At 44.2% G+C, this 26209-nt stretch overlaps 2 protein-coding genes across 6 annotated transcripts in view; one reads left to right on the plus strand and one right to left on the minus strand.

Annotated features, from left to right (window-relative positions):
• The window catches only part of PDSS2 (decaprenyl diphosphate synthase subunit 2), a 21032-nt gene extending 16769 nt beyond the window's left edge, over positions 1–4263 (minus strand). Inside the window, exons 1-2 of one of the 2 annotated variants that reach the window (XM_068123971.2) lie at positions 3866–4263; positions 2370–2543 (exon numbers count right to left, since the gene is read on the minus strand). In XM_068123971.2, the coding sequence (XP_067980072.2) occupies positions 2370–2543; positions 3866–4113 (422 nt within the window). In that variant the 5' untranslated portion in view covers positions 4114–4263. The remainder of the gene's footprint in view (positions 1–2369; positions 2544–3865) is intronic. The other variant, XM_068123972.2, reaches the window with a different exon arrangement.
• A 668-nt stretch (positions 4264–4931) lies between these two features.
• Positions 4932–20417, plus strand: LOC137432224 (uncharacterized). 4 transcript variants are annotated; one of them, XM_078782885.1, is made up of 11 exons: positions 4932–4976; positions 7882–7954; positions 10612–12506; positions 14265–14368; positions 14671–14720; positions 16070–17904; positions 18024–18247; positions 18372–18475; positions 18745–18794; positions 19376–19417; positions 19696–20417. In XM_078782885.1, the coding sequence occupies exon 3, from the start codon at positions 10690–10692 to the stop codon at positions 11890–11892; it is 1203 nt and encodes a 400-aa protein (XP_078639011.1). In that variant the 5' UTR covers positions 4932–4976; positions 7882–7954; positions 10612–10689; the 3' UTR covers positions 11893–12506; positions 14265–14368; positions 14671–14720; positions 16070–17904; positions 18024–18247; positions 18372–18475; positions 18745–18794; positions 19376–19417; positions 19696–20417. The 4 variants fall into 4 exon arrangements, 3 of the variants coding, with proteins under 3 accessions (XP_078639011.1, XP_067980071.2, XP_067980070.2); XM_068123970.2 differs by lacking the exons at positions 4932–4976; positions 7882–7954 and having other exon boundaries at positions 10659–12506; XR_013624245.1 differs by lacking the exons at positions 4932–4976; positions 7882–7954; positions 10612–12506 and adding an exon at positions 12822–14140.
• The last annotated feature ends 5792 nt before the right edge of the window (positions 20418–26209 follow it).

Here is a 26209-nt window from a genome sequence, read left to right on the forward strand (position 1 = left end):
GATGTGCATGGAAGACGTTTCGGGAACTGAGTGGCGTGCTGACGAGGAGGGGAGTGTCGTTGAAGCTGAAGGGAAAGGTGTATGCTTGCATGTGTGAGAAGTGTTATGATTTATGGGAGCGAGACATGGGTAATGAACGTAGAGCAGCAGTGAAGGCTGGAAAGGGTGGAAATGCGAATGGTTCATTGGATGTGCGGAGTATCGTTGAGGGAGAGGAAGATAAATGATGAATTGCGAAAGATGATGGGAATAGAGCCTGTGATTGATGCTGTGAAGAGGAACAGGTTGAGATGGTTTGGTCATGTGTTGAGGAAGGATGAAAGGGACTGGTTGAGAAGAGTGATGGAAATGAATGTAGAAGGAAGTAGAGGACGGGGAAGACCGAGAAAGACTTGGCTAAAGATGGTGGAAGAAGAAATGCGGGCAAGGGGGTTAACAAGGGGAGATGCAGAAAATAGGGCAAAATGGAGATGGTCATGGGGACCGCAAGGCTAACCCCCGCTCTAGCAGGGAAAATGGCCTCAAAATGCATGTTGTTGTTGTTGTTGTTGTTTGGGTTCATGGAATGCAGACTTGGAACGTACCAGACACACAGAGTGTGCTGATGGGGTCTAAAGTAAGCAAGGTACATTAATACCAACCGATATTAATGAGCAAGGTACACTTGTAAACACACTGGCTTGTCATCAAACTCTGTGGGGCTAATAATTACCTCCGTCACCAAACGTGGATGGAAGTTATGTTTTCACCCCTCTGTCTGTCTGTCTGTCTGTGAACAAGATATCTCAAAAGGTTGGGAAGGATTCGGACGAAATTTCGCAGAGATGTCGTGTATGTGACAAGGACGAAATTATTACATTTTGGTGAAGATCCAGATTCCGCTTGTAGAATTTTCTAAGTGATGGGCCAAATAAGTGATGGGCCAAAGCCCTCAGATGGGGCCAAAAACGGATGTGGACGGATGATTTTGATTAAATGTGATTTTGTATTGTGATTTTCTGGTCTACTCTGGGATACAAAACGTAAACTGTTCACCTGGCAGAGGTATGCTCTCTACTGAGTGCCGTTCTAGTTAAGTGTTGTGATGGTAGCCTGGTGTTGGCTTAGCGGTTAGGGTGCTGGCTTGGGATCCTAGGATCCTGGGTTCGAATCCCGGTCGATCGCCAAATTAACGCCAGGGGGGTTGACTCGGCCTGTCATCCTTCCGAGGTCGGCAAATTGAGTACCAGCTTGCTGGGATGAATGATCCCGGTGTGTACCCCAGTTTAGAATAGGTGCACCGTATCCCTGCGCATCGTAAGAGGCGACCAAGGGTTGGCGTCAGGAAGGGCATCCGGCCATAAAAACATTGCCTCAAACAGGGAACCACGATTGTCATGGGGCCCGCAAGGCTAACCCCCGCTCTAGCAGGGAAAAATGGCCTTAAAACGATCATTCATTCATTCATTCATTCATTCATTCATTCATGGTACTCCATCGTGATGTAACTTCTATCAACTGGTTACTCAATGGAGTCCGATATCTTTTTAAAGACGATTTGAGCAAACCCTGATCACCTAATGGACCAGATTGGTGTTGGTGGTAAATTCTACCCTCATGAATGAATAGAGTGTGTTCTGGAATGCTGGATGATGTATAATAACGAGCCGTGCCGACCCGTCATTTCACTGACGGCTTTAATCAAAAGACAGTACGTTTTACTTCACAAACACTTTAAATGTCTCTGTTAGTCTCAATAATTGAGGATGTGTGTGCTTGGTAGTGGAGCTTTTACAGTGTGTGCTTGTTGTTAGCTCCACTACCAAAGGTGGATGGAGGTCATGTTTTCACCACTGCCTTTTTGTCCGTTTGTCTGTCTGCCTGTGAGCAGGTTATCTCAAAAAGTTATGGACAGATTATGAAAAAAACTTGGGGATGAGTTGGTTTGTTAATAAGAACAAGCGATTCGATTTTGGTTCAGGTCCGAATCCAGATCCAGCCTATAAGTGGATACAAAAGGTAAACTGTTCGGCCTGGAGGAGGTATGCGCTCTACGAGTGTCGTTGCTGTGGATGTTGTTTGTGTGCTCCTTCCACATCACTAGATTTCTGAAGGGTTCTTGCAGTCGGACCGTACAAGTCTCAGGCGTTGTAAATAGCAGCGGTGATTGTGCAATAAAAACAACATTATGTTCCGGTAAAGTTTGACTGACAAAATGGTTGATAAACGTCACCTTGTGACGTCACGTGAGAAACCTCCATGTGAATCGTTATACATAATATGGCAGAGAGGAACAAAGGCAATGCCTTTGCATGGAACGGGTAGATGTAGGTTTAGCAGAAGAAGTCGAACAACGACACATGAATCATGAGGCAACCGACAAGACACACCGTGGATAGATGCCGCTGACCATCTCCTCGGGGTCAGGAACAGAGTCCAAGTCGTTGTTTTCCCCACTTCCTGGTTCCGGGTCTGGCTTTGATCCTTGTCCTGCTGCCTTGGACACAAGCAGCACAATCAGACTCCGGGCTTGTAGTGAATGGTTGCTGTCATTCACAAACCTCCTGTTTGTGGAAAGAGAAATAAATAAATAAATAAAAAACGAACTTTTAGGGCCATAAAAAAAAGTCAATATTAGCGACAGGAATTTGGCGACATGAATGATATTAGCAGTGACACTGCAAAATTACCGATCACGTGACACCGCAAAATTACCCATCAGGTGACACCGCAAAATTACCGATCAGGTGACACCGCAAAATTACCCATCAGGTGACACCGCAAAATTACCGATCAGGTGACACCGCAAAATTACCCATCAGGTGACACCGCAAAATTACCGATCAGGTGACACCGCAAAATTACCGATCAGGTGACACCGCAAAATTACCGATCAGGTGACACCGCAAAATTACCCATCAGGTGACACCGCAAAATTACCCATCAGGTGACACCACAAAATTACACATCAGGTGACACCGCAAAATTACTGAAAATTACCGAGCAGAGCATACCCATGTATAGTGACCAGGTGAGCAGAGCATACCCATGTATAGTGACCAGATGAGCAGAGCATACCCATGTATAGTGACCAGGTGAGCAGGGCATACCCATGTATAGTGACCAGGTGAGCAGAGCATACACATGTATAGTGACCAGGTGAGCAGAGCATACACATGTATAGTGACCATGTGAGCAGAGCATACCCATGTATAGTGACCAGGTGAGCAGAGCATACCCATGTATAGTGACCAGGTGAGCAGAGCATACCCATGTATAGTGACCAGGTGAGCAGAGCATACCCATGTATAGTGACCAGGTGAGCAGAGCACTAAAATAGTGGTCAGGTGAACAAAGCACCAAAACAGTGGCCAGGTGAGCAGAGCACTAAAATAGTGGCCAGGTGAGCAGAGCACGAAAACAGTGGCCAGGTGAGCAGAGCACTAAAATAGTGGTCAGGTGAGCAGAGTACCAAAATAGTGGTCAGGTGAGCAGAGCACCAAAACAGTGGCCAGGTGAGCAGAGCACCAAAACAGTGGCCAGGTGAGCAGAGCACCAAAACAGTGGCCAGGTGAGCAGAGCACCAAAACAGTGGCCAGGTGAGCAGAGCACCAAAACAGTGGCCAGGTGAGCAGAGCACCAAAACAGTGGCCAGGTGAGCAGAGCACCAAAACAGTGGCCAGGTGAGCAGAGCACCAAACCTTGGCCAGGTGAGCAGAGCACCAAAACAGTGGCCAGGTGAGCAGAGCACCAAAATAGTGGCCAGGTGAGCAGAGCACCAAAACAGTGGTGAGGTGAGCAGAGCATCAAAACAGGGGCCAGGTGAGCAGAGCACCACAATAGTGAGCAGACACCCATGGCCATGTGCCCAGGTGGATTGACTCACCTGGCTGTCCGAAGTAGAGGATGTTGGCTAGCAGCAAGCCGCCGGGCTCGCAGCGCCACATTTCCAAACTCGTCACCGAGCAGGTAGCGAAGACTCAGTAGCGAGGTAGGATAACCGACGAGTCGCTCAGCTCGGGCAACGGCGGCTTCCCAGTCCGAACCACGGACACACGAGGCGACACGGACAGAGGAGGCAAACACCAGACACCGGGTAGACAAGCAGTCTACGAACACCTTGCTCGCAAACATCTTTGACGTTAAATGACACTTGGGAATCCAAATACAGTGCAAGCGACTCTGATATTAGCCATATACCACTATAATGCAAACCCATGGGTCCATTACGTCCATGAACTATGAATTACCTCAGGCTCAGCTCAGGGAAATAACGCAACGTTCAAATCTCTAAATCATGGAAGCCATTTTCTTCCGTTTTGATCAGTTCAACGTTTTCGTATGCAGTCACTTGTCAGACACACACGAAGAATGGTTTATTTGATTTGATTATATTAAAAAGCAAATGTGGAATCTGACGACGCTGACACCAACTATACTGCCATGGATGTTGAGTGGATACAAAAAGATTCCTGAAAAAAGTCAAAATATCTTTTTATCATGCGCACAAACTATAAAGGTTAAAGATTATATAAACGAAAATTGAATTCTAAAATAAATATATCCTCGAAGCAAAAACAGTTCACCAAGCTTTAAAAAAAAAAAAAAACGTTTTGTACTTGGTTTTATTCTTTAAATGATGTTTGTCAAGTATATTTTAATATTATCTACAGGTATAGATAATCAACGCAACTTGGTGTTTGTTTTGGATTTTCCGTTTACCTCAGTCGGAAGTCGAACACTGATACACGACGAAATGAAGTTACACCAGTTACACCTCTGGAAAAATTGTAACGATGCAAACTATTCAAAAAAACGTAAAACACATTGAATACAATCAAATATGGTTCTTTTATATGATGAAAAATAATGTTAAGCACATTGAATCCAGATCGATGTTTTTTATTTGTAAATACCGGAAGTGACGTTACCGTTATTATATAAGCGATTTCCTCACATCGGTCTTTCTCTTTTCCTTGCTATCTCAAGAGTAGTCGGTGAGGTTTTGTTACTCAAGAAGCTTATAAAGTGAAAATGAATGGAAAAGGAAATTAGCAAACCGTCTAAATAGCAGACGGTGAAACATAACTCTATTTAATTTGCTCGTTTGCAATTTTAAGATTAAAACAAGACAAAGTTATTGTTAATGGCGACCAAGTGAGGAGACGTGATGGTTTGAGCGTCCTCCTTTAGTCTGGGAGGTCCGCTGCTGGAACCTCGGTCCGAGTCGCAACAAATACTTTTTTTCTCTTTTTTAATTTAAATGGTGGTTGATGTTTCCTTGCTTTATTTGCAGCCTTTTTAAAAATGATACAGCATGGACAATCGAGTATACAATATATGGAGGTGCATAATCAGTTTTTAATTTTATTGCTTTCAAAGTATGTACGATTATGTTAGTTTATAATATACTAGCAAAAGTATCCGGCGTTGCCGGGTAACAACGAGTCGCTTCCTGACGGGAATATGATAAACGCAATCTGGGTTCATCATCTAGAGGGGATTTTAAAACATGTCGCCAGTACAGTGGAGCAGGGACGTGGAGGGAAAACGACTCAAACCGAGGTGTGTGTGTGTGTGTGTGTGTGTGTGTGTGTGTGTGTGTGTGTGTGTGTGTGTGTGTGTGTGTGTGTGTGTGTGTGTGTGTGTGTGTGTGTGTGTGTGTGTGTGTGTGTGTGTGTGTGTGTGTGTGTGTGTGTGTGTGTGTGTGTGTGTGTGTGTGTGTGTGTGTGTGTGTGTGTGTGTGTGCGTGCGTGCGTGCGCGCGCTTTTTAGATCTAAAGCTCCAAGGTCAAGGCTGCATTAAGTCGATTTTCATTTTGTATATTTTAACTATTTTCGTTATTTTGAACATACGGAGGAAGAAGAAGAAGTCTGAAGAGAACCGGATGCGAATGTGCTTTGCATTTTCAGATGCTTTCTATTTTAACAGTTGCAACTAGTCCTATCCCCACCCAGCCACTCCACCCCTTTATTTCATTTCCTCACACGGTTAAAAACAACAATGTGATACAACAACAACACAACATGCATTTTAAGACCATTTTCCCTGCTAGAGCGGGGGTTAGCCTTGCGGTCCCCATGACGATCTTCTCCATTTTGCCCTATTTTCTGCATCTCTCCTTGTTAACCGCCTTGCCCGCATTTCTTCTTCCACCATCTTTAGCCAAGTCTTTCTCGGTCTTCCCCGTCCTCTGCTTCCTTCTACATTCATTTCCATCACTCTTCTCAACCAGTCACTTTCATCCTTCCTCAACACGTGACCAAACCATCTCGACCTGTTCCTCTTTACAGCATCAATCACAGGCTCTATTCCCATCATCTTTTGCAATTCATCATTCGTCTTCCTCTCTCTCAACGATAATCCACACATCCACCGCACCATTCGCATTTCCACCCTTTCCAGCCTTCGTTGCTGCTCTACGTTCATGACCCATGTCTCGCTCCCATAAATCATAACACTTCTCACACATGCAGCATACACCTTTCCCTTCAGCTTCAACGACACTCCCCTCCTCATCAGCACGCCACTCAGTTCCCGAAACTTCTTCCATGCACATCTCACTCCAGCAACCGTTGCCGAGTCTGATCCACCTTCTCCATGCAGCATGTCTGAGGTAACAAAATATTTTCACACCTTCCAGCTTCACGCCGTCTCCAAGATCCAACTCAACATTTCCTCCATCTGCAGCTCCCTCTGTGCACACCTTACACTTGAATGTAGCTGCCACACTGGTTAATGACCCTCTCAAACCACTACATTTTTGATGAACCCACTCGGCGCACATTGTACATTGAATGGAGTTCACTCCGACACCCTTCCTGCACACAGCACATGGCCACTTCCCAGTTCTTTCCACCTCACCCACATGTTTTACCACTTGCCATCACCTTAGTTTTTCCGATATTCACCTTCAGACCTTTTGTCTCAATACATTCTTTCCACTTGTTCATCTTCTCCTTCAGTCCATCCATGCTTTCTGCAATCAACACCAGATCCTCGTATAATCCAAACTACACCAATCAACACCAAAACCACAATGTGATGTTCCACAAACCCTTAATCGAACCGATCTTCAAAATTCCAACTTCAGAATTGACTAACATTAACAGCTTGCCCAACTACTAAAAAAAGTGTTCTTTGCTAAAAACGTTTCCTTTAAAAAAACGTGTCTCCGAGCAGTTTATTCCAGCAGATATGTGAAATGCATGAAGGTATTGTGCACTTTATGATGAAAAAAAACCAAAAAAAAACCACCTTTAGAGGCCATTTTTCCCCGCAAGCGGGGGTTGGCCTTTTTCGGGAACCGTGGTAGTTGTTGTTTTTCGGTCCCCTTTTTGAAGCAATGGTTTATGGCCGGATGCCCTTCCTGACGCCAACCCTTTTTGCCGCCTTTAACGACAAGCAGGGAATTACCAGTGAACTGGTACTCAATTTATGATGATGTGCACTTTATGATGAAAGCATGAAATTTAGCAGTGACAATAGCAGGGGTTCTTAACCTGTGGTCCATGGACCCCTGGACTAGACAGAACCCCTGGAAAAAAGGTAAAGGACCCCTGGACTAGAGGAAGAAAACTGGCTATTCGGGGCATTGCAAATTTGCTCCATGATTGCTGTGACAACCACTTTTACAAACAGGCAGGAACACGTTTTATGAAGTACTTCCAGGTGTCATGATGGATGAATGAATGAATGATCGTTTTTAAGGCCATTTTCCCCGCTGGAGCGGGGGTTAGCCTTGCGGGCCCCATGACAATCATGGTTCCCTGTTTGAGGCAATGTTTTTATGGCCGGATGCCCTTCGATGATGTAATAAAATGAGTATAATCATGGTATTATGTGTTGTTTTCCCATCTGTGTATGACCTGAAATGATACATACTGTTTATTCTGCTTGCAGGTGCTGACCAAACTCATTTGCTTCGTCGATCTACATTGTGAACCTGCTCTTCTTCCCCTGCTATACGCTACAGGTCAAAAGTTTTTGAACACCTCAATTTTTCCAGTTTTTATTGAAATTTAAGCAATTCTTGTCCAGTGGATAACCTGAAATAGTACAATGGTAGGCAGTAAACTGCTCGAGGTTAAAAAAGAAAAAAAGTTTAGGTTAGCAAAAACGGGAAAATAATGTAAATTGCACAGTTATACAGGGTGTTTCAAAAAGATGGACCCGATTTGAAATCGCTATATCTCTGCAACCACGAACCGCCCATAAATGAACCTCTTACCACTTGAAAGGGCGGGGCATAGATTTTCAAATGACCACCGCTAGATGGCTCTCCCAGCGCACCAACAGTCTCTAGCCTCAGTCGTTCGCAAGATGGCGACCCCGCAACACAAGGCGTTTTGCGTTCTGCATTTCAGCAAGACTGAATCCGTAATTGCGGTGCAGCGTGCGTTTCAACGGCGTTTTGGCATTGATCCGCCAATGCCAAAGAGCATTCATCGTTGGTACCGACAATTTGAGGAAACAGGCTGTTTATGTAAGGGGAAGAGCCCAGGGCGACCACACACTTCAGAGGAAAACGTGAGAAGAATTCAAGAGAGTTTTCTGCGTAGCCCGCGTAAGTCCACTCGTCGTGCCAGCCGAGAACTTGCGATCCCTCATACGACTGTCTGGCGTGTGTTAAGGCGACGTTTAATCCTGAGGCCATACCGGTTGCAACTGGTACAGGCTCTTCGTACAGGTGACAAAGGAAAGCGTGTAGAATTTAGTGATGCGATGTTACATAACATGGAAGACGACAGCTTCTTACCGCGTTTGATTTTTAGTGATGAAGCAACGTTTCATCTAAGCGGTAAAGTTAACCGTCACAATGTGCGCATATGGGGACTAGAGAATCCACACGAAACTGTAGAGCATGAGCGTGATTCCCCGAAAGTGAACGTGTTTTGTGCCGTTTCTCAAATAAAGGTTTATGGCCCTTTCTTTTTCGAGGGAAAAACAGTTACGGGGCAAACCTATCTCGAAATGCTGCAGAACTGGCTCTTTCCACAACTTAATGAAGATTCCAATGACTTCATTTTTCAGCAAGACGGACCACCGCCACATTGTAACCTGCAGGTTCGACGTTTTCTAAATGACACACTGCCTCAACGTTGGATAGGTCGCATGGGACCCCAAGACTTGGCGCTACACTCTTGGCCCCCAAGATCCCCAGACATTACACCCTGCGACTTTTTCTTGTGGGGATACGTCAACGACCGTGTTTTTGTGCCACCATTAGCGACTAATCTGGATGACCTCAAAAACAGAATCACGGCAGCGGTGACTTCAGTGAAAGAAGACACTCTGAGAGACGTTTGGGACGAATTCAACTATCGTCTCGATGTTGTCCTTGCAGCAGGTGGAGGGCACATAGAGCATTTATAAAATGGTTAGTAAAACTGGATAACTCATTAAACCGTTTGTAACTTTTTCTGTAATTGTAACATGTTGCCATCGTGAAATGTACTGCTTTGAAATTGGGTCCATCTTTTTGAAACCCTGTATTGTAAAAAAAAATGAAGGCCTTTTTCAGGGAACAAGTAATGGGTTAACAACTTACAGCTGTTCTGCAGCAATTTAAGTAAATTAAGCCTTGAAAGTTGATGCAAACAATTCCTACAGGTGTCCCAACCCCTGCTGATTACTTGATTACAAACCCCCTGTCTGTATAAAAGCAGTATTGGAATAGACTTATTACACCCTCTGAAGCATTATTTGGACAATATTGCACTGCAGGAAGTAGTATATTGCTATTAGTCCGTGGGCTGAGTAGGGTTAACATGCACCCCCCCCCCCCCCCACAACTTAACTTCCCGGGTATGTCCATGTACCCCCCACCCTCGGGGTTAGGAAAAACCATGTTAACAGAAAAAAAAACTCATTCCCAAGGTACCTCCCATGCATATTTTGATGTTACCCCCCCTGTGTCAGTGATTTCCGAAAATTAGGGGTAGGCGAAATTCAAATGGCCATAACCTTTTACCTAGTCATCCTATGGTTGCATATGACCCTTCAAAATGTTTGTCCTGGGACAATCTTTACAATGATATGTGGTATATGCAAATGAGGTCACCAGAGGTCAAACTATGAGGGAATGTTTTTTTTTCTGTTAACATGGTTTTTCCTAACCCCTAGGGTGGGGGGTACATGGACATACCCGGGAAGTTAAGTTGTGGGGGGGTGCATGTAAACCCTACTCAGCCCACGGACTATATCATAATGTCGAGAAAAAGGCAATTAACAAAGGAAGACATATTAGAAGACATATTATTAGTCTGGTCTGTTAGGGGAAAAATTGTGCAGATTTGTCTACAAGCATGACATTTGGCACACTTGTAGTTTTTGACATGCTGAATTCAAATCTGCCGGGAGCCAAAGCCAATTCTCAATGGGAGCGCCATATTTGACACTTCAAAATGGCCGCCACTCAAAAACTGACTTTTCCGTTACTAGCCAACCAAAAGTCACATAATTACAATTAAAAGCACTTTTCTAGGGTTTTGGACCTCACTGATTCTAAATCTGATGTCTGTTTGACAGTAGCCTTGACAGGAAATTTTACATATTTTTTTTTTAATGTTTGACAATTTTTTTAAATTTTAATTTTTTTATTTAAATTTTATTTTTTAAATTTTATTTCAGGTGCCTGTCGTTCTGCTGTGGGAATAGAAGAATAGAATAGAAGAATAGAGAATAGAAGTCCTAGCTGACTGGTGGTGGATGGCAAGGATGGATGCCATCAACTGGGAGCTTTGCTGTGTCTGCCAAGAAGAAAAGGCTGAACGGTTGCAGACGCCAACGGAAGAGGGCCTTGCTTCAATTGAGAAAGATCTGAATGGTTTTAAAGCCATTGGTGTCATGCCTTCTTGTTTGAAAGTGTCATGGGCTCAGCTTGATGAGGGCCAGGGCATTGCTAAGACGCTTCAGAGACACAATGCCAAATATCACAAAGTTTGCAGAACCTACTGCAGTAACTCTCGCCTGAGAAGGTTTACTGAAAAAGAGGATTCTAGTGACCAAAACTCACCTAAGAAACTACGGTCCAGTTTTGCAGTGTCTTCTGCTCCTCAGAAGTCTCCTTGTTGCATAATATGTGAGGGACAGGACCAAAAGAATCTACGTAAAGTTGAAACATTTAATGTAGACACAAACTTAAAGACCTGGGCTAAGAGCACCAACAATTTCAATCTTCTGGGCAAACTGATTGCCCACGCTGGTGACACTTACTATCATGTACAGTGTTACTTGCACCTGAGAGACTCAGCTCGTGCTGAGGATCGCAGATCATCTGCAGGTCCTCCTGCCCCTCACTTCAATTCAGTTGCCATTGCGCAAATTGTTGCTTTAGTCGAGGACTCTGACTCAGTCTTCAAACTGTCTGCTTTGCGACAGTTATATAGAACACTTGTGGAGCAACAGGGAATTCCCTGTTCTGATACCAGGGAACCACATGCCACACGGTTCAAGGAGTATCTTCTGAAGCTGCTTCCTGAGTCGATAGAGTTCTCCCAGGGCAAGGAAGTCTATATCTCTAGCAACCAGAACGTTGGAGATCTAATAGCTGAAGCCCATAAGTCCCAGATAGGTCAGGATGATGCTTTGTTGTTGATGCGAGCAGCAGTAATACTTAGGAAATGCTGTCTCCAGAGGCAAGAACCATTTACTGGTTCTTTTGCCTCTGATTCCCTGACATCTCCCATCCCTGGACAGCTGAGAAGCTTCCTCAACATCCTGCTCCAGGGCCCCTCAATCTTGCATGAACAGAGCAATGAGGAGTTGCAGGCGCAGGTACAAGGCAGGGCAAGAGTTGCAAGCGCCATTGCCCAGCAGATTATTTATAATACCTGCAGTGGTTCCAGTTGTGTGGCTATCCAGGCTGTCCCAGTTGTGGGTCTGTCTCGGCAGTGGGAAGAAGATGCGTGACATTCCTATCCACACTCTCTCTGCCCAGCTGGGACCATCAACGTGCCTGGCACTGCCACTATTCCACGCGGTCACAGGCTGTGACACTGTGTCACACTTCCTGGGATGTGGTAAGAAGTCAGCCTGGTCAGCCTGGCAGAGCACACCAGGACTGACGGACACCCTTGTTGCTCTCACCAGTGAACCCCAAGAGCTCAGCCCACAGTCCCAGCACATGCGCACTCTAGAGCGCTTTGTTCTAGTCATGTACAGCAAGGGCTGTGGTCTGGAAAGAGTCAATGAGGCTAGGCTTCGACTCTTCACAAGTGGGAAGAAGACACCAGAGGCCTTACCACCAACACAAGCTGCTCTATATCAACACATCCGCAGAGCAATGCTGCAGGCCAGCTTCTTCTGGAGTCAGGCAACGTCTGTTTACCAGGACATCCCTGACTTCCATGACTGGGGGTGGCACAAGGACAGCAGTGGTGGGTGGTTGCCCTTCTGGACAACCCTTGAGGACAGCAGCAAGGCCTGTTCCATCCTTTTGCAGTGTGGCTGTGTGAAGTCATGCACAGGGAACTGCAAGTGCTGCAGAGCTGGCGTTCGTTGCACAATTTTGTGCAAATGCGAAGGTGGGTGTGTGAACAATGAGAATTCATGAATCAGTGTGACACCAGTCACAGCACGTGATATGATTGATACATTTATTGATTGATTGATTTACTATTAATATATGTAAATTAATTAATTAATATTAACATAGTGCTTAATGGTTATTAGCCTGATTTTGTTGATCAATAAAGGATACCTTGATCTCTTGGTTTTACTTGTTTTACTTCCTGATTTATGACTTTAAGTGTCAAAGTTATGCAAAATTTATTATAATATTCACCGGTGGCCATATTGGATTTTCCAATTTGGCGATCCCTGTCAAGGCTAGTCAAACAGACATCAGATTTAGAATCAGTGAGGTCCAAAACCCTAGAAAAGTGCTTTTAATTGTAATTATGTGACTTTTGGTTGGCTAGTAACGGAAAAGTCAGTTTTTGAGTGGCGGCCATTTTGAAGTGTCAAATATGGCGCTCCCATTGAGAATTGGCTTTGGCTCCCGGCAGATTTGAATTCAGCAGGTCACAAACTACAAGTGTGCCAAGTTTCATGCTTGTAGACAAATTTGCACAATCCCCCCTTAAAATCCCCCTAACAGACCAGACTAATACAGACCATAATAACCCTTAAAAGTGAAGATCTTTCCTTTAGAGAAATTGCAAAGAAAGCCAAGGTGTCAGTGAGTACAGTTTCCTACACCATCAAAAGGCACTTGGAAACTGGAGGAAACTCTGATAGGAAGAGGTCTGGCAGACCCAAAGCCACAACAGAATCAGAAGACAAGTTTCTGAGAGTCAACAGCTTGCGTGATCGGCGGCTCACAGGACAACAGCTTCAAGCACAGCTTAACACTGGTCGAAGTAAGCAAGTCTCAGTTTCAACTGTGAAGAGGACTTTGAGCTGCAGGTTTGACAGGTCGAGTGGAGGTAAGAAAGCCATTGCGAAGATGGCTAAATAAGAAAAAGAGGCTTGCTGGGCCAGGAAGCACTGCCAGTGGACTACTGAAGACTGGAAGAAGGTCTTACGGACCGATGAATCAAAATTTGAAATCTTTGGTTCATCACGCAGGGTTTTTGTACACCGTCGAGTAGGCAGAGGTCAGGGGTTCATCCTACAGCAAGATAATGACCCTAAACACCTCCAGGCTATGTCAAAACTACCTTCGAGGAAAAGAACAAGACGGTAGGCTTCAAATCATGGAATGGCGAGCACAGTCTCGGGACTTGAACCCCATCGAGCTGGTTTGGGATTAACTGGAAAGAAGGGTGAAAGCAAAGCAACCTCCAAGTGCAACACATTTGTGGGAACTTCTGCAACAGTGTTGGGAAGAACTTCCCGAACAATATTTGATTTCCATTGTAGAAAGAATGCCACGAGTGTGTTCGGCGGTTATATCTGCAAAAGGGGCTACTTTGCCGAGTCAAAAATTGAAATTAAATTTTGTTAAACAAAATGATTCTATGATTTATTTTTTATCTCCAATTGTTTATTCGTTCTATGCTTAATTTCAGAGTACATTGAGACATTAAACCGTAAATTTCAATAAAAACTGAGGTGTTCTAAAACGTTTGACCGGTGGTGTATGACCAAGCAAACTCTGTTGCCATGATTCGTCATTCAATGGATGTTGTGCAGAAGGCAGTGTTTATTCCACCAGGTGAGTGCCAGGCGTATTTCCCCTACGTTTTTATTTCTTACGGTTTGAATTTGGAATGGTAATTTGTGGACACCTTGCACGTTACCATGTCTGTTTATACCCTTTGTCCAATCTGTGGTTCCAGATGGACGTGATCGCCACGATATCCTTCCCATGGAGGGATGCCTTCCAGCCACAAATGTGTTGGATAATCACAAAATGAGGGATTGGATAATGGCAAAAATGAAGGTAACTGCTTTCCAGTTCTGACTGCCCATGTGTTGGTTTGCCTATTTTACTCGGGTGGATTTGATGAATTTTTTGTGCCGAAGGCATAATGTTGGTGCCCCCTCCCCTCCTCCCTGGTGTTGATAATAAACAGCAAGATGTGATGATTATAATCACGTGTTAGACTAATGAACACAATGATTTCACTTGATTCCACTGATCTTGCTGTGTTGTAACCTTGAATGGTTCGTCTACATTCAGATCCAATTTCCAGGTTCTCTGCTTTGTCTTTCTGTGAATAACTCTACTTTGTTTCTTTCTAGGAATGAATATGTGGATGCATTTCAAGGTGGAAGTGAAAGGATTGGGAGAGGTATGTTGATTGTGTGACATTAGTTATATTGCAACATCGCATGCCCTTGAGTTTGAATTTAGAACCCTCCTAACTTTTGTGTGGTCTTGCTTGATGAACGGCTTTCTCTGCGAATGTTTGGTGGATTGAGAGCTCGGGTTTTGATGTTGCTTATCAATATTGTCAATCTGTGTGTGGAATTTGAATATTACTCTATCATGAAGCTGAGTATGTGGAGGTGGTGCAGGGTGTTGTTCCGTTGGTATCTCAAAGGCTCATCTTTGAGATTGGTATATACACTACTCACAATAAGTTAGGGATATTGTGGGAGTGAGTTTTTTTTTTTTTATAGGGGTTAGGGTTAGGGTATTGAAATCAAGAATGCTGTGTTTTTTCACACATGAATAACCATAGAATTAGGACCAACAACTTTTTTTCAACATAATTAATACACAAAATCAACCACACCGAAGAACCTGCCAATATCCCTAACTTATTGTGAGTAGTGTACAGTTGGTATCTGACGAAAAACTCGACAGGCGGACAGATCAACCATGCTGAACGTTGAGATTCTGAGAGTTGTGTGTGGGTTTTTAGATCTAAAGCTCCAAGGTCAAGGCTGCATAAAATCTATTTTTATTTGAACACACCGAAGAAGTCTGAATAGAAACGGACGTGGACAGGCTTTGCATTTTTCAGATGCTTTCTGGTTTAGCAGTTGCAACTGGTCCTATCCCCACCACTCCACCCCTTTATTTCATTTCCGCACACGGTTAAAAACCACAATGCGATAAGCTCCATAAACCCTTAATCAAACCGGTCTTCAAAATTTCAACTTCAGAATTGACTAACAGTAACGGCTGACCCAACGACTAAAAAAGTGTTCTTTGCTAAAAACGTGTCTCCGAGCCGTTTATTCCAACAGATATGTGAAATGTATGAAGGTATGATAAATAAATGATGAATAAATAAATTAAAATGTAAATAAAATAAATAAATAAAAATATAAAATAAATAAATAATAAATATAAAATAATAAAATATAAAATAAATAAATATAAAATAATAAAATTAATAAATAAAAATGAAAATAAATGATAAATAAATTAATGATATGCACTTTATGATAAAAGCATGAAATTTAGCAGCGACGAGAGTAAGAAAACTGGCTACATGGTCATTGAAAATTTGTTCCATGATGGCTGTGGCAACAACTTTTCTAAACAGGTCCCACATGCCTCATGAAGTACTTCCAGGTGTCATGATCGTGTAATAAAATGAGTATAATCATGGTATTTGTTGTTTTCCCATCTGTATGTATGTATGACCTGGAATGATACTTGCTTACATACTGTTTATTCTGCTTGCAGGTGCTGACCCAAACTCATTTGCTACGTCAATCTACATTGTGAACCTGGTGTTGGTCCAACATTTAATTCGTGTTTGGTGGTGGTCAAACTAAATATACTGGCTGACAATAAGGAAGATACCCAAGATCATGGATCCTTAGCAGCCTGCAGGGACATCCAGTAGAGCATGTCCAATAGACTGGGATACATGTTTTCAGTGTCAGGAAGAAACTGCCCAGTTAATTGAAGGCAAGGCAGAGAGGGAGCAGGTTACAGAACCATAGCCAGCAATCTTCAGGCATTTGGCAGTATTGGCTGTCTGTCATGAGCAATACCCTCACAATACATCTCACAACTGGATGATTGTGATGGAATTGAGGCAACACTGCAACATCATAAGGCTAAGTTTCATGACTTGCAGGCTGAAATACAACAAAACCAAGCTGCATAGTGTGGAGAAAAGAAAATCAGACAAAGAAAGTACCAGTACAGAAGTGAGCAAGAAGTTTACCTGTTTGAATAGGGGGCAGTCTTCAGCTCTTACGACAAAATGTTTTTTCTGCAGTGAATTTGAGGCCGGGGAGACATTGCATGAAGCATCAACGTTTGACCTCGATGCTCGGGTCAGGAAATGTGCCCTTCAACGAGAAGACAAGTATCTGCTGGCCAAATTGAGTGCTGGTGACTTGATTGCACAGGAAGCCAAGTACCACATCAAATGTGGTCTCTGTATAACAGAGCAAGACAGTCATCCAAAGAGACCGACTATGGCATTGCATTAGCTGGACTGATTTCCTATATTGAGGAAGTTTGCATGGACAGTGGAGTAGCAGCAGTATTCCGTATGTCAGACCTGGTCAAACTGTATACAAGCAGACTGGAACAGCTTGGTACTGAGCTCACTGGACGTGTTCACTCCACCAGGCTTAAGAATCGAATCTTGGCCTATTTTCCAGACATGATAGCAGTAATAAAAGGCCGAGAGGTTGCACTTATTTGCAATGAGGATATTGGTCCCGCTTTACAAAAAGCATGTGAATATGATGCTGACAGTGATGCCGTAATTCTTGCAAGAGCTGCCAACACAGTTCGGAGAGACCTGCTGAAAATGAAAACAAGATTCAGTGGTTCATTTGGTGATCAGTGCCAAGAACAATCGTTACGAAGTTCCCTTTCTGCATTAGTATCTATGATCCTGAATGGGCCAAATATCAAAACACAAGCACGTTTCACATCAGTGCCTCAACCAGTACTTGCCATCACACAGCTGTTGATGTTCAACAGTTTTGTGCGCCGTTGGGAGACCTACTTACTGCAGCAAGTGCTACAACACACCGCTTACAACGAGAGACACCTCTGCCAATCTATCTAGGAGTGATGGTTCACACAGACATGCAAGCGTGATCTTGTAGACACTGTTCAACTTAGGACTGTCTATCTCGTATGACAGCGTGCTGAGCATCTCCACTGATCGAGGAAACAAGATTTGTCAACACTGAGACTGAGACTGAGAAAGCGGTCTGCCCTCCTCATCTGAGAGGTGGTCTCTTCACAACTGCTGCAGTTGATAACATAGACCACAACCCAAGCTCGACAACTGCTCATGATTCATTCCATGGAACAGGCACATCCCTGTTTGAGCATCCAAATTCTGACACCAGTGGAGTGAAATGGACCATGCAGGGTTGTGATGATACCCAGACTGCCTCCAAGAAGACCTTGGCCCAGTTGCAAGAATCGTATACCAGTGTGCCTTCAGCCCCAGTGCCCAGAAAGGATCCACCAGTGCCTAAAACAGATGGGCCAAACAGAGCTGACTGTCGACGTATACCTGAGGCCATGCAGAAAAAATACAGGTAAAGTATAGGAAGTTGTCTTTCATAAATCACCTAATTACAGTTGTTCTTTGAAAATGTATACATGTAGTTTTTCTTTGAAAATAAGTTACGCTATTGTATTTCTCTTGCGTTTTCAGTTGACTGGAGCATGTGAAGCAGACAGTCGCCACTGACTCATTCAGTGATGAAGAAACTGTCTCCTGGGCTGCATATCGCGTGAGTCAGCAGGCAGTTGGTTCAGAGCCAGAGAGCAGCCGATCACTTGATGCTCTTCTTCCCCTGTTCTATGACCAAGCAAACTCTGTTGCCATGATTCGTCATTCAATGGATGTTGTGCAGAAGGCAGTGTTTATTCCACCAGGTGAGTGCCAGGCGTATTTCCCCTACGTTTTTATTTCTTACGGTTTGAATTTGGAATGGTAATTTGTGGACACCTTGCACGTTGCCATGTCTGTTTATACCCTTTGTCCAATCTGTGGTTCCAGATGGACGTGATCGCCACGATATCCTTCCCATGGAGGGATGCCTTCCAGCCACAAATGTGTTGGATAATCACAAAATGAGGGATTGGATAATGGCAAAAATGAAGGTAACTGCTTTCCAGTTCTGACTGCGCATGTGTTGGTTTGCCTATTTTACTCGGGTGGATTTGATGCATTTTTTTGGTGCAGAAGGCATAATGTTGGTGCCCCGGTGTTGATAATAAACAGCAAGATGTGATGATTATAATCACGTGTTAGACAATGAACACAATGATTTCACTTGATTCAACTGATCTTGCTGTGTTATAACCTTGAATGGGTCGTCCAGGTTCTCTTGCTTTCTTTCTGTGAATAACTCTACTTTGTTCCTTTCTAGGAATGAATATGTGGATGCATTTCAAGGTAGAAGTGAAAGGATTGCGAGAGGTATGTTGATTATGTGACATTAGTTATATTGCAACATCGCATGCCCTTGAGTTTGAATTTAGAACCCTCCTGACTTTTGTGTGGTCTTGCTTGATGAACATCTTTCTCTGCTAATGTTTGTTAGATTGAGAGCTCGGGTTTTGATGTTGCTTATCAATATTGTCAATCTGTGTGTGGAATTTGAATATTGCTCCATCATGAAGCTGAGTATGTGGAGGTGGTGTCGGGTGTTTCGTTGGTATCTCAAAGGCTCATCTTTGAGATTGGTATATAAAGTTGGTATCTGTGATGAAAAACTCGACGGGCGGACAGATCAACCGTGCTGAACGTTGAGATTCTGAGAGCCGACGTTTATGTTTGCTTTGTTTTTTTTAGTTTATTTTGGTGTGAAACTTGATTTCCAAATGCTTGTGCTGGAAAAACTTGTGTGGTGTTGGAGATCAGGCCATTTGGTGTTCGTAATAAAATGAACAATTACCTTGGGGTTTCAAACTTTTGTGCCATCATAAGTTAGAAAAATAGAAATATTGCTGAGCACAATATGGTAAACTGTAACGTGCTGGTTACTCTTTACATTGCAGGACCCGTGGTGAGCGAAGGATGAACATACCACGTGCAATGTGGTAAGCAAGAAGAAATACGATGATGAAGTTTGAGTTTTCACTTGTGGCCATCATGCTAATGTATCGGCATAGGTATCAGCATACATAAATCATATCAGCACGAGGTGCTGATAGTATCGATCAAAGGCTCATCTGTGATGAAATACCTCGACGGGCGGACAGAAAACCCGTGTTGAAAGTCGAGAAACTGAGGAGAGCCAGGGATGGGTGGGGATGTCGTGTGCCGGAAGTGTTGTAGTATTTGTTGCATTTTAATCAGAGCGTGTCATTTTTGGCAGGAATTTGGCTGTTTGATTAGGAAGACTGGCATGGCAGGAAGATACGTGTTTTCGAAGTCCCCACGTGGAATAATTGTGGGCTCGGTATGAATTAGTGCTGATTATCTGCATTTCTTCCCAGTTTTCTGAATTTGAGTCGTGTAAACAACTGATAACACATCAAATTGTGATGTGGCCAGTGGCCTATCTATGTACGTAGTAACATTATAGTTTTTGGCATCATTGCAAAAGCCAATATGTGGGTGAAGATATTGACTGAAAGCTGTTACATTGAGCCTGGTATGATGGCTCATTTTTATTACTCTAAAGAAAATGCTATTGAGGTAATTTCATATTTCCATACACTACTCATTACCTCTTTATATTAATTTTTGTCTATTTTACAATTCATGTTAATTTTAAATGCAGAACACGCTTTTGAATATATAAATGTAGGTGCTTTACATGTTGTGCACATGAAACAAATTTTTTTTTTTTTTTACAATTTGTGACTGTTTGCTCTATATTATGCAAGATCGTGACATGCCTGCACGGTTTCCGTTGTCTTGTCGGAACCCTGCAAGAACTGTCAAAACAATTCACTGTTCTACGATAAAATGTAAGCTTGTGCATCATAAACAGGAAAGGTTGCCCTCAAAACATTACATGATTGTGCCAATAGGATATTAAGTACTGGTTGTAGTTTCAATCGAGTAATAATAAAAGACTGGATGGGAAAGTGATCTGCAGTGTTTGATTGGTGCATTTGTGATATTAGATTAATTTCATGTTATATGTAAATATGAATCGCATCAACCATTTCACATGAACTGTTTCATGTGCCATGTAAAGTCCGAGTGGAGTGTGTCATTCTGTAAAGCTTATCCAATTTTTTTTAATAGTTAATAAAGTTAAATTGCCGGTGTGGGCCCCGATTTAGAATAGGTACACTGTATCCCTGTGTCGTAATAGGCGACGAAAAGGGTTGGCGTCAGGAAGGGTGTCCGGCCATAAAACATTGCCTCAAAGGGAACCATTACAATTACATATGGGCAGGGTACAGCCTGAAGTACCCTGTGGGGGACCCCACTCCCTCTGGTCAAAACTCAAGGTGGGAAACCCGATCGAAGCAAGGGTGGAAATCGCTCCATTTATGACGACGAAACGTCTGATGCCCGACGTGGAGATCGGTTTCTGAGGTTTGGGACATGGAATGTAGGGACAATGACAGGGACATCAGGAGAAGTGGTGGAAGTATTGGTCAGAAGAAGAGTGGACATATGTTGTGTGCAGGAGACGAGATGGAAGGGAAGTGGTGAGAATGGTGAAGGGTAGGCAGGGACAGAAATACAAGTTTATGTGGCAAGGGTGCCCGGAGGGCGTGAATGGTGTTGGTGTCCTGTTTTCTGAAGAGTTTGTCGACAGTGTGGTGAGTGTGACTAGAGTGAGTGAAAGGTTGATGGTGAGAATGATTGGAAAGCTCTTGGTGAACGTCATCTCGGGATATGCTCCACAGGTTGGTCAGAGCGATGGAGAAGGACAAGTTCTGGTGTGCAACAGAGAAGCTGATGAAAAACGTGAAAGATAAGGAAGTTGTTGTGGTAGGAGGAGACCTAAATGGACATGTGGGAAGGAGTATGGACGGTTTTGAGGGAGTTCATGGGGGTTACGGATATGGTGTGAGGAATTGAGAAGGTGAAAGGATTTTGGAGTTTGCTGATGGAGCTGATTTGTTATACTGGGTTCTAGAAAGAGGATAATAAGCTTGTTCAATAACTGTTGACTACCTGATGGTGCGTAGGAAAGATAGGGGGCACCTCAGGGACAAAGGTGATCCCGGGGGAAGAGGCTATTTCACAGCACCACTTGGGTGTCTGCAACATAAGGGTGAAAGGTTCGAGGAGAGCTTGGCGGGTGAAGTACCAACTGAGAATGAAGGTGTGGATGTTGAAAGAGGTGACAGTGAGGGAGGCATTAAAAGAGAGGGTGAGTATGGTCGAGGATGATGTGGTTCAGCTTGAAAATGGCTGGATGTCAATGAAAGATAGTCTGATGGGAGCCATTGGTGAGGTATGTGGATGCACAAAAGGACCAGCGAGGCACTCGGAAACATGGTGGTGGAAAAAGGATTGACGAGAAGAGGAAGGAGAAGCAGAAGGCGAAGGGTACGGGGGCAGAAAAGGCAGAGCATGAAAGTTATAAGGCAGCCAGGAAGGCTGCAAACAAAGAGGTAGCAAAGGCGCAGGAGGCATCTCGGAAAATGTTCGGAGAACAATTGGATTCGGAAGAGGGTAAGAGAGGGGTATTCAGGATTGCACAGCAGATAAGAAAAGAGGTGCGATGTGATGGGGGTGAGTTGCTTGAATGATGAAGTGGGACAAGTCGTTGTGGACCCAGATGGAATTAAAGGAACATGGAAGAGATATGGAAATGCTGTTGAATGCTGAGAATGAATGGGATGGCAACATGGAGAGTAACCCAGTTTTAGGACCGGCAGAGTAGATAACCGAGAAGGAAGTTGAAGCGATAAAAGCAATGAAGAGTAGAAAAGCAGGAGGGCCGACAGGAGTTGTGGGAGATACGTTGAAGGCAGCGGGAAGTTGGGGTGTGAAGACAATGACAGATCTGCAATCTGGTGGTGAAAGAAGGCCGCATTCCAGTGGATTGGGAACTGAGTACCCTCGTCCCTCTTTTCAAGGGGAAAGGTGACCCTCTGGACTGTGGCTCGTATCGAGCGATAAAGTTATTGGAGCATGGAATGAAGGTATTGGAAAGGGTGTTGGAGAAGAGGATAAGGAAGAAAGTGAAAATCGTCAAAATGCAGTTTGGATTTATGCGAGGAAGAGGAACGACAGACGCATTTGTTATTGTAAGGCAGTTGCAGGAGAAGTACATGGAGAAGAGGAAGAAGTTGTTTCTTGGGTTTGTTGATCTGGAGAAAGCATTCGATTGGGTTCCACGTGAAGTAGTGACACGGGCATTGAGGAAGTTAGGAGTGGAGGAATGGTTGATTAGAGTAGTGATGGCAATGTACGAGAGAGCGCGCACAGCTGCAAGGACGAAGGACGGGAACAGTGGTGAGTTTGAGGTGAAGGTGGGAGTGCATCAGGGTTCGGTACTAAGTCCACTAATATTTGTAGCTGTGATGGAGGTGCTGGCTCGGAACGTAAAGGAGGGTTTACCGTGGGGGAGTTGTTGTATGCAGATGATCTGGTGTTGATTGCAGAAAGTATGGATGGACTGAAGGAGAAGATGAACAAGTGAAAGGAATCTATTGAGACAAAAGGTCTGAAGGTGAATATTGGAAAGACGAAGGTGATGGCAAGTGGTGAGGTGGAAAGAACTGGGAAGTGGCCATGTGCTGTGTGCAAGAAGGGTGTCGGAGTGAACTCCATTGGATGTACAATGTGCGCTGAGTGGGTTCATCAAAAATGTGGTGGTCTGAGAGGGTCATTAACCAGTGTGGCAGCTACATTCAAGTGTAAGGTGTGCACAGAGGAAGCTGCAGATGGAGGAAATGTTGAGTTGGATCTTGGAGACAGAGTGAAGCTGGAAGGTGTGAAAACATTTTTCTACCACAGAGACATGCTGAATGGAGAAGGTGGATCAGACTTGGCAACAGTTGCTGGAGTGAGATGTGCATGGAAGAAGTTTCAGGAACTGAGTGGCGTGCTGATGAGGAGGGGAGTGTCGTTGAAGCTGAAGGGAAAGGTGTATGCTGCATGTATGAGAATGTAGAAGGAAGTAGAGGACGGAGAAAACTGAGAAAGATTTGGCTGTAGGTGGTGGAAGAAGAAATGCGGGCAAGTGGGTCATAAAAAGGGGAGATGCAGAAAATAGGGCAAAATGGAGAAGATTGTCATGGGGCCCGCACGGCTAACCCCCGCTCTCACAGGGAAAATGGCCTTAAAATGCCTGTTGGTTCACGAGTTATCAGAGTGACCACTATATTCGTCATGGGTCTGAGTCTGTCTGTCCACAGCATAACTACCCGATGATATCATCCGATCTTGATGAAACTTGGGTGGGAGGTTGATATCATGATCTAGTTGTGTCCTGCCTTGAGTGGGCGTATTGCGCCCATTGTGGGTGGAGCAACGCCCGAAAAAGATGTCTTTTTACGGGGTAATCGAGTTCAAGCTACATCTTCTCCGAGGGATTTGGTGGAATCTGACAGGGGTTTCGATATTTGGTTAGGCCAATGTCATGTGTCTCGTCCCACAGAGCTCGATTTTTCATTTTCATTTATTTATTATTTTTTTCCCTTTTTTTTTTTCATTTCATTTTTCACCAAGTTTTTGGTATTGTGTAGCCAGCTAACCTCATAACTGATTATACATTATTTTCTATCTCATTTCAAGGTCAGTAACTTTCGTTTTGACTTTTCCGGGCCTGTTTCAGTTGTAGTCCGTCCTTTGTCATTGAATACCGCTCGCTCGTGAACCATCGTCGTCTCCTGACTTGTATACAATTTTTAATAGGTGCATACCAACGTGCAAAGATGTCATCGTGCTTCACAACTCTTCTGCCAATATCCCTTCTGCCATCCATCCACAATTTGAAATATCATGCTAAATGTTGTTTTTGGCCCATCTCTAAATGGTGAATAATCACAACAACAACAACAACAACATGCATTTTAAAGGCCATTTTCCCTACGAGAGCGGGGGTTAGCCTTGCGGTCCCCATGACAATCTTCTCCATTTTGCCCTATTTTCTGCATCTCCCCTTGTTAACCCCCTTGCCCGCATTTCTTCTTCCACCATCTTTAGCCAAGTCTTTCTCGGTCTTCCCCGTCCTCTACTTCCTTCGACATTCATTTCCATCACTCTTCTCAATCAGTCACTTTCATCCTTCCTCAACACATGACCAAACCATCTCAACCTGTTCCTCTTCACAGCATCAATCACAGGCTCTATTCCCTTCATCTTTCGCAATTCATCATTTGTCTTCCTCTCTCTCAACGAGACTCCGCACATCCACGGAACCATTCGCATTTCCACCCTTTGTTGCTGCTCTGCATTCATGACCCATATCTCGCTCCCATAAATCATAACACTTCTCACACATGCAGCATACACCTTTCCCTTCAGCTTCAACGACACTCCCCTCTATCAGCACGCCACTCAGTTCCCGAAACTTCTTCCATGCACATCTCACTCGAGCAACCTTCGCCGAGTCTGATCCAACTTCTCCATTCAGCATGTCTCCGAGGTAGCAAAATGTTTTCACACCTTCCAGCTTCACGCCGTCTCCAAGATCCAACTCAACATTTCCTCCATCTGCAGCTCCCTCTGTGCACACCTTACATTTGAATGTAGCTGCCACACTGGTTAATGACCCTCTCTGACCGCTACATTTTTTTTTTTTTTGTACACAAGATCGAGGCTCGTGAAAGAGCTAACATTAATCACACAAAAAGTCAAACCGACACACAAAACACAAAAAACAAGGGGAGCGGCAGACAAGATGGGAAGAGAGGGGGAAGGACACAAACACAACATTTGAGAGCAGGGACATTGGGGGGAGGTGGGAGAGGTATAAAACATATGAATACTGCAAGGACTCTGGGGTGAATTACCGGGGGTAGAAAAGATCAAGGTTTTGGATGGGGGAAGATAAGAGATGGTGGCGAACAGCTGTTTTAAAGACCTGGAGGGAGGAGTGGGATTGAAGGGAGTGGGGGAGTTTGTTCCAGAGGTGGGAGAAAAGGGGAATGAAAGAGTGAAGGTGAGCAGAGAGCCTAGATTTTGGCAGTTTAACCGTAAGAGGGTTGCAGGCAGATCTTGTGCGACCTGAAGGAATATTGGGGGGACAGAGCACAGAGAGAGCTGTGGGAGCAAGGCCGGAGAGGAGTCCGTAGAAGACAGAAAGACCACCAACCTGCCTACGGTGAGTGAGTGAAAGGCCCTCGGAGTTGACTTCATCGCAGGAGATTCCAATGATTCTGAAAGCTTTGGCCTCAACAGCGTGAAGCCGAGCTAGGTGTGAGGCAGGAGCACCAGCCCAGAGGGGGGAACAGTATTCCATTGAGCTGTGGATGAAAGCCTTGTATGTGGTGAGGAGATCAGGTGTGCCAAGGAAGGACCGCACGACAGAGGATGCCCAGTCGGCAACTGGCTTTGGAGGCCAGCTTGGAAATGTGGTTTTTCCAAGAAAGATCATGGCAGATAGTGAGACCCAAAAGCTTGAGCGACAGAACTTCTTGGAGAGGATTGTTGAGAAAGTAGATGGGAGGGTTTTCCAGTCGGTCCTTTCGGAAAGACATTGAAAGAGTGTGAGATTTGTCAGGATTGAAACACATGTTCCACTTGTTTGACCAGTCTGTGATTTTGTCCAGGTCTGCAGAGAGTAAGGAGGCTGCAGACTGCCGATCTGAGGGATGAGGAATGGAGCGGCAGATAGTGGAGTCATCAGCAAAGAGATAGAGAGGATTTTCCAGAGAGTCGGAGAGATCATTGATGAAGACCAGAAATAGCACAGGGCCCAGAACACTACCATGGGGAACTCCAGCCAGAACAGGAAGGGGAGATGA

Source organism: Myxine glutinosa, chromosome 8, assembly GCF_964187855.1.
Source record: "Myxine glutinosa chromosome 8, kmMyxGlut1.1, whole genome shotgun sequence".
NCBI classification, from domain to species: domain Eukaryota; kingdom Metazoa; phylum Chordata; class Myxini; order Myxiniformes; family Myxinidae; genus Myxine; species Myxine glutinosa.

Excerpts from the sequence above, each read along its gene's own strand:
- LOC137432224 (XM_078782885.1), top strand. The coding sequence starts at position 10,690 with ATGGCAAGGATGGATGCCATCAACTGGGAGCTTTGCTGTGTCTGCCAA.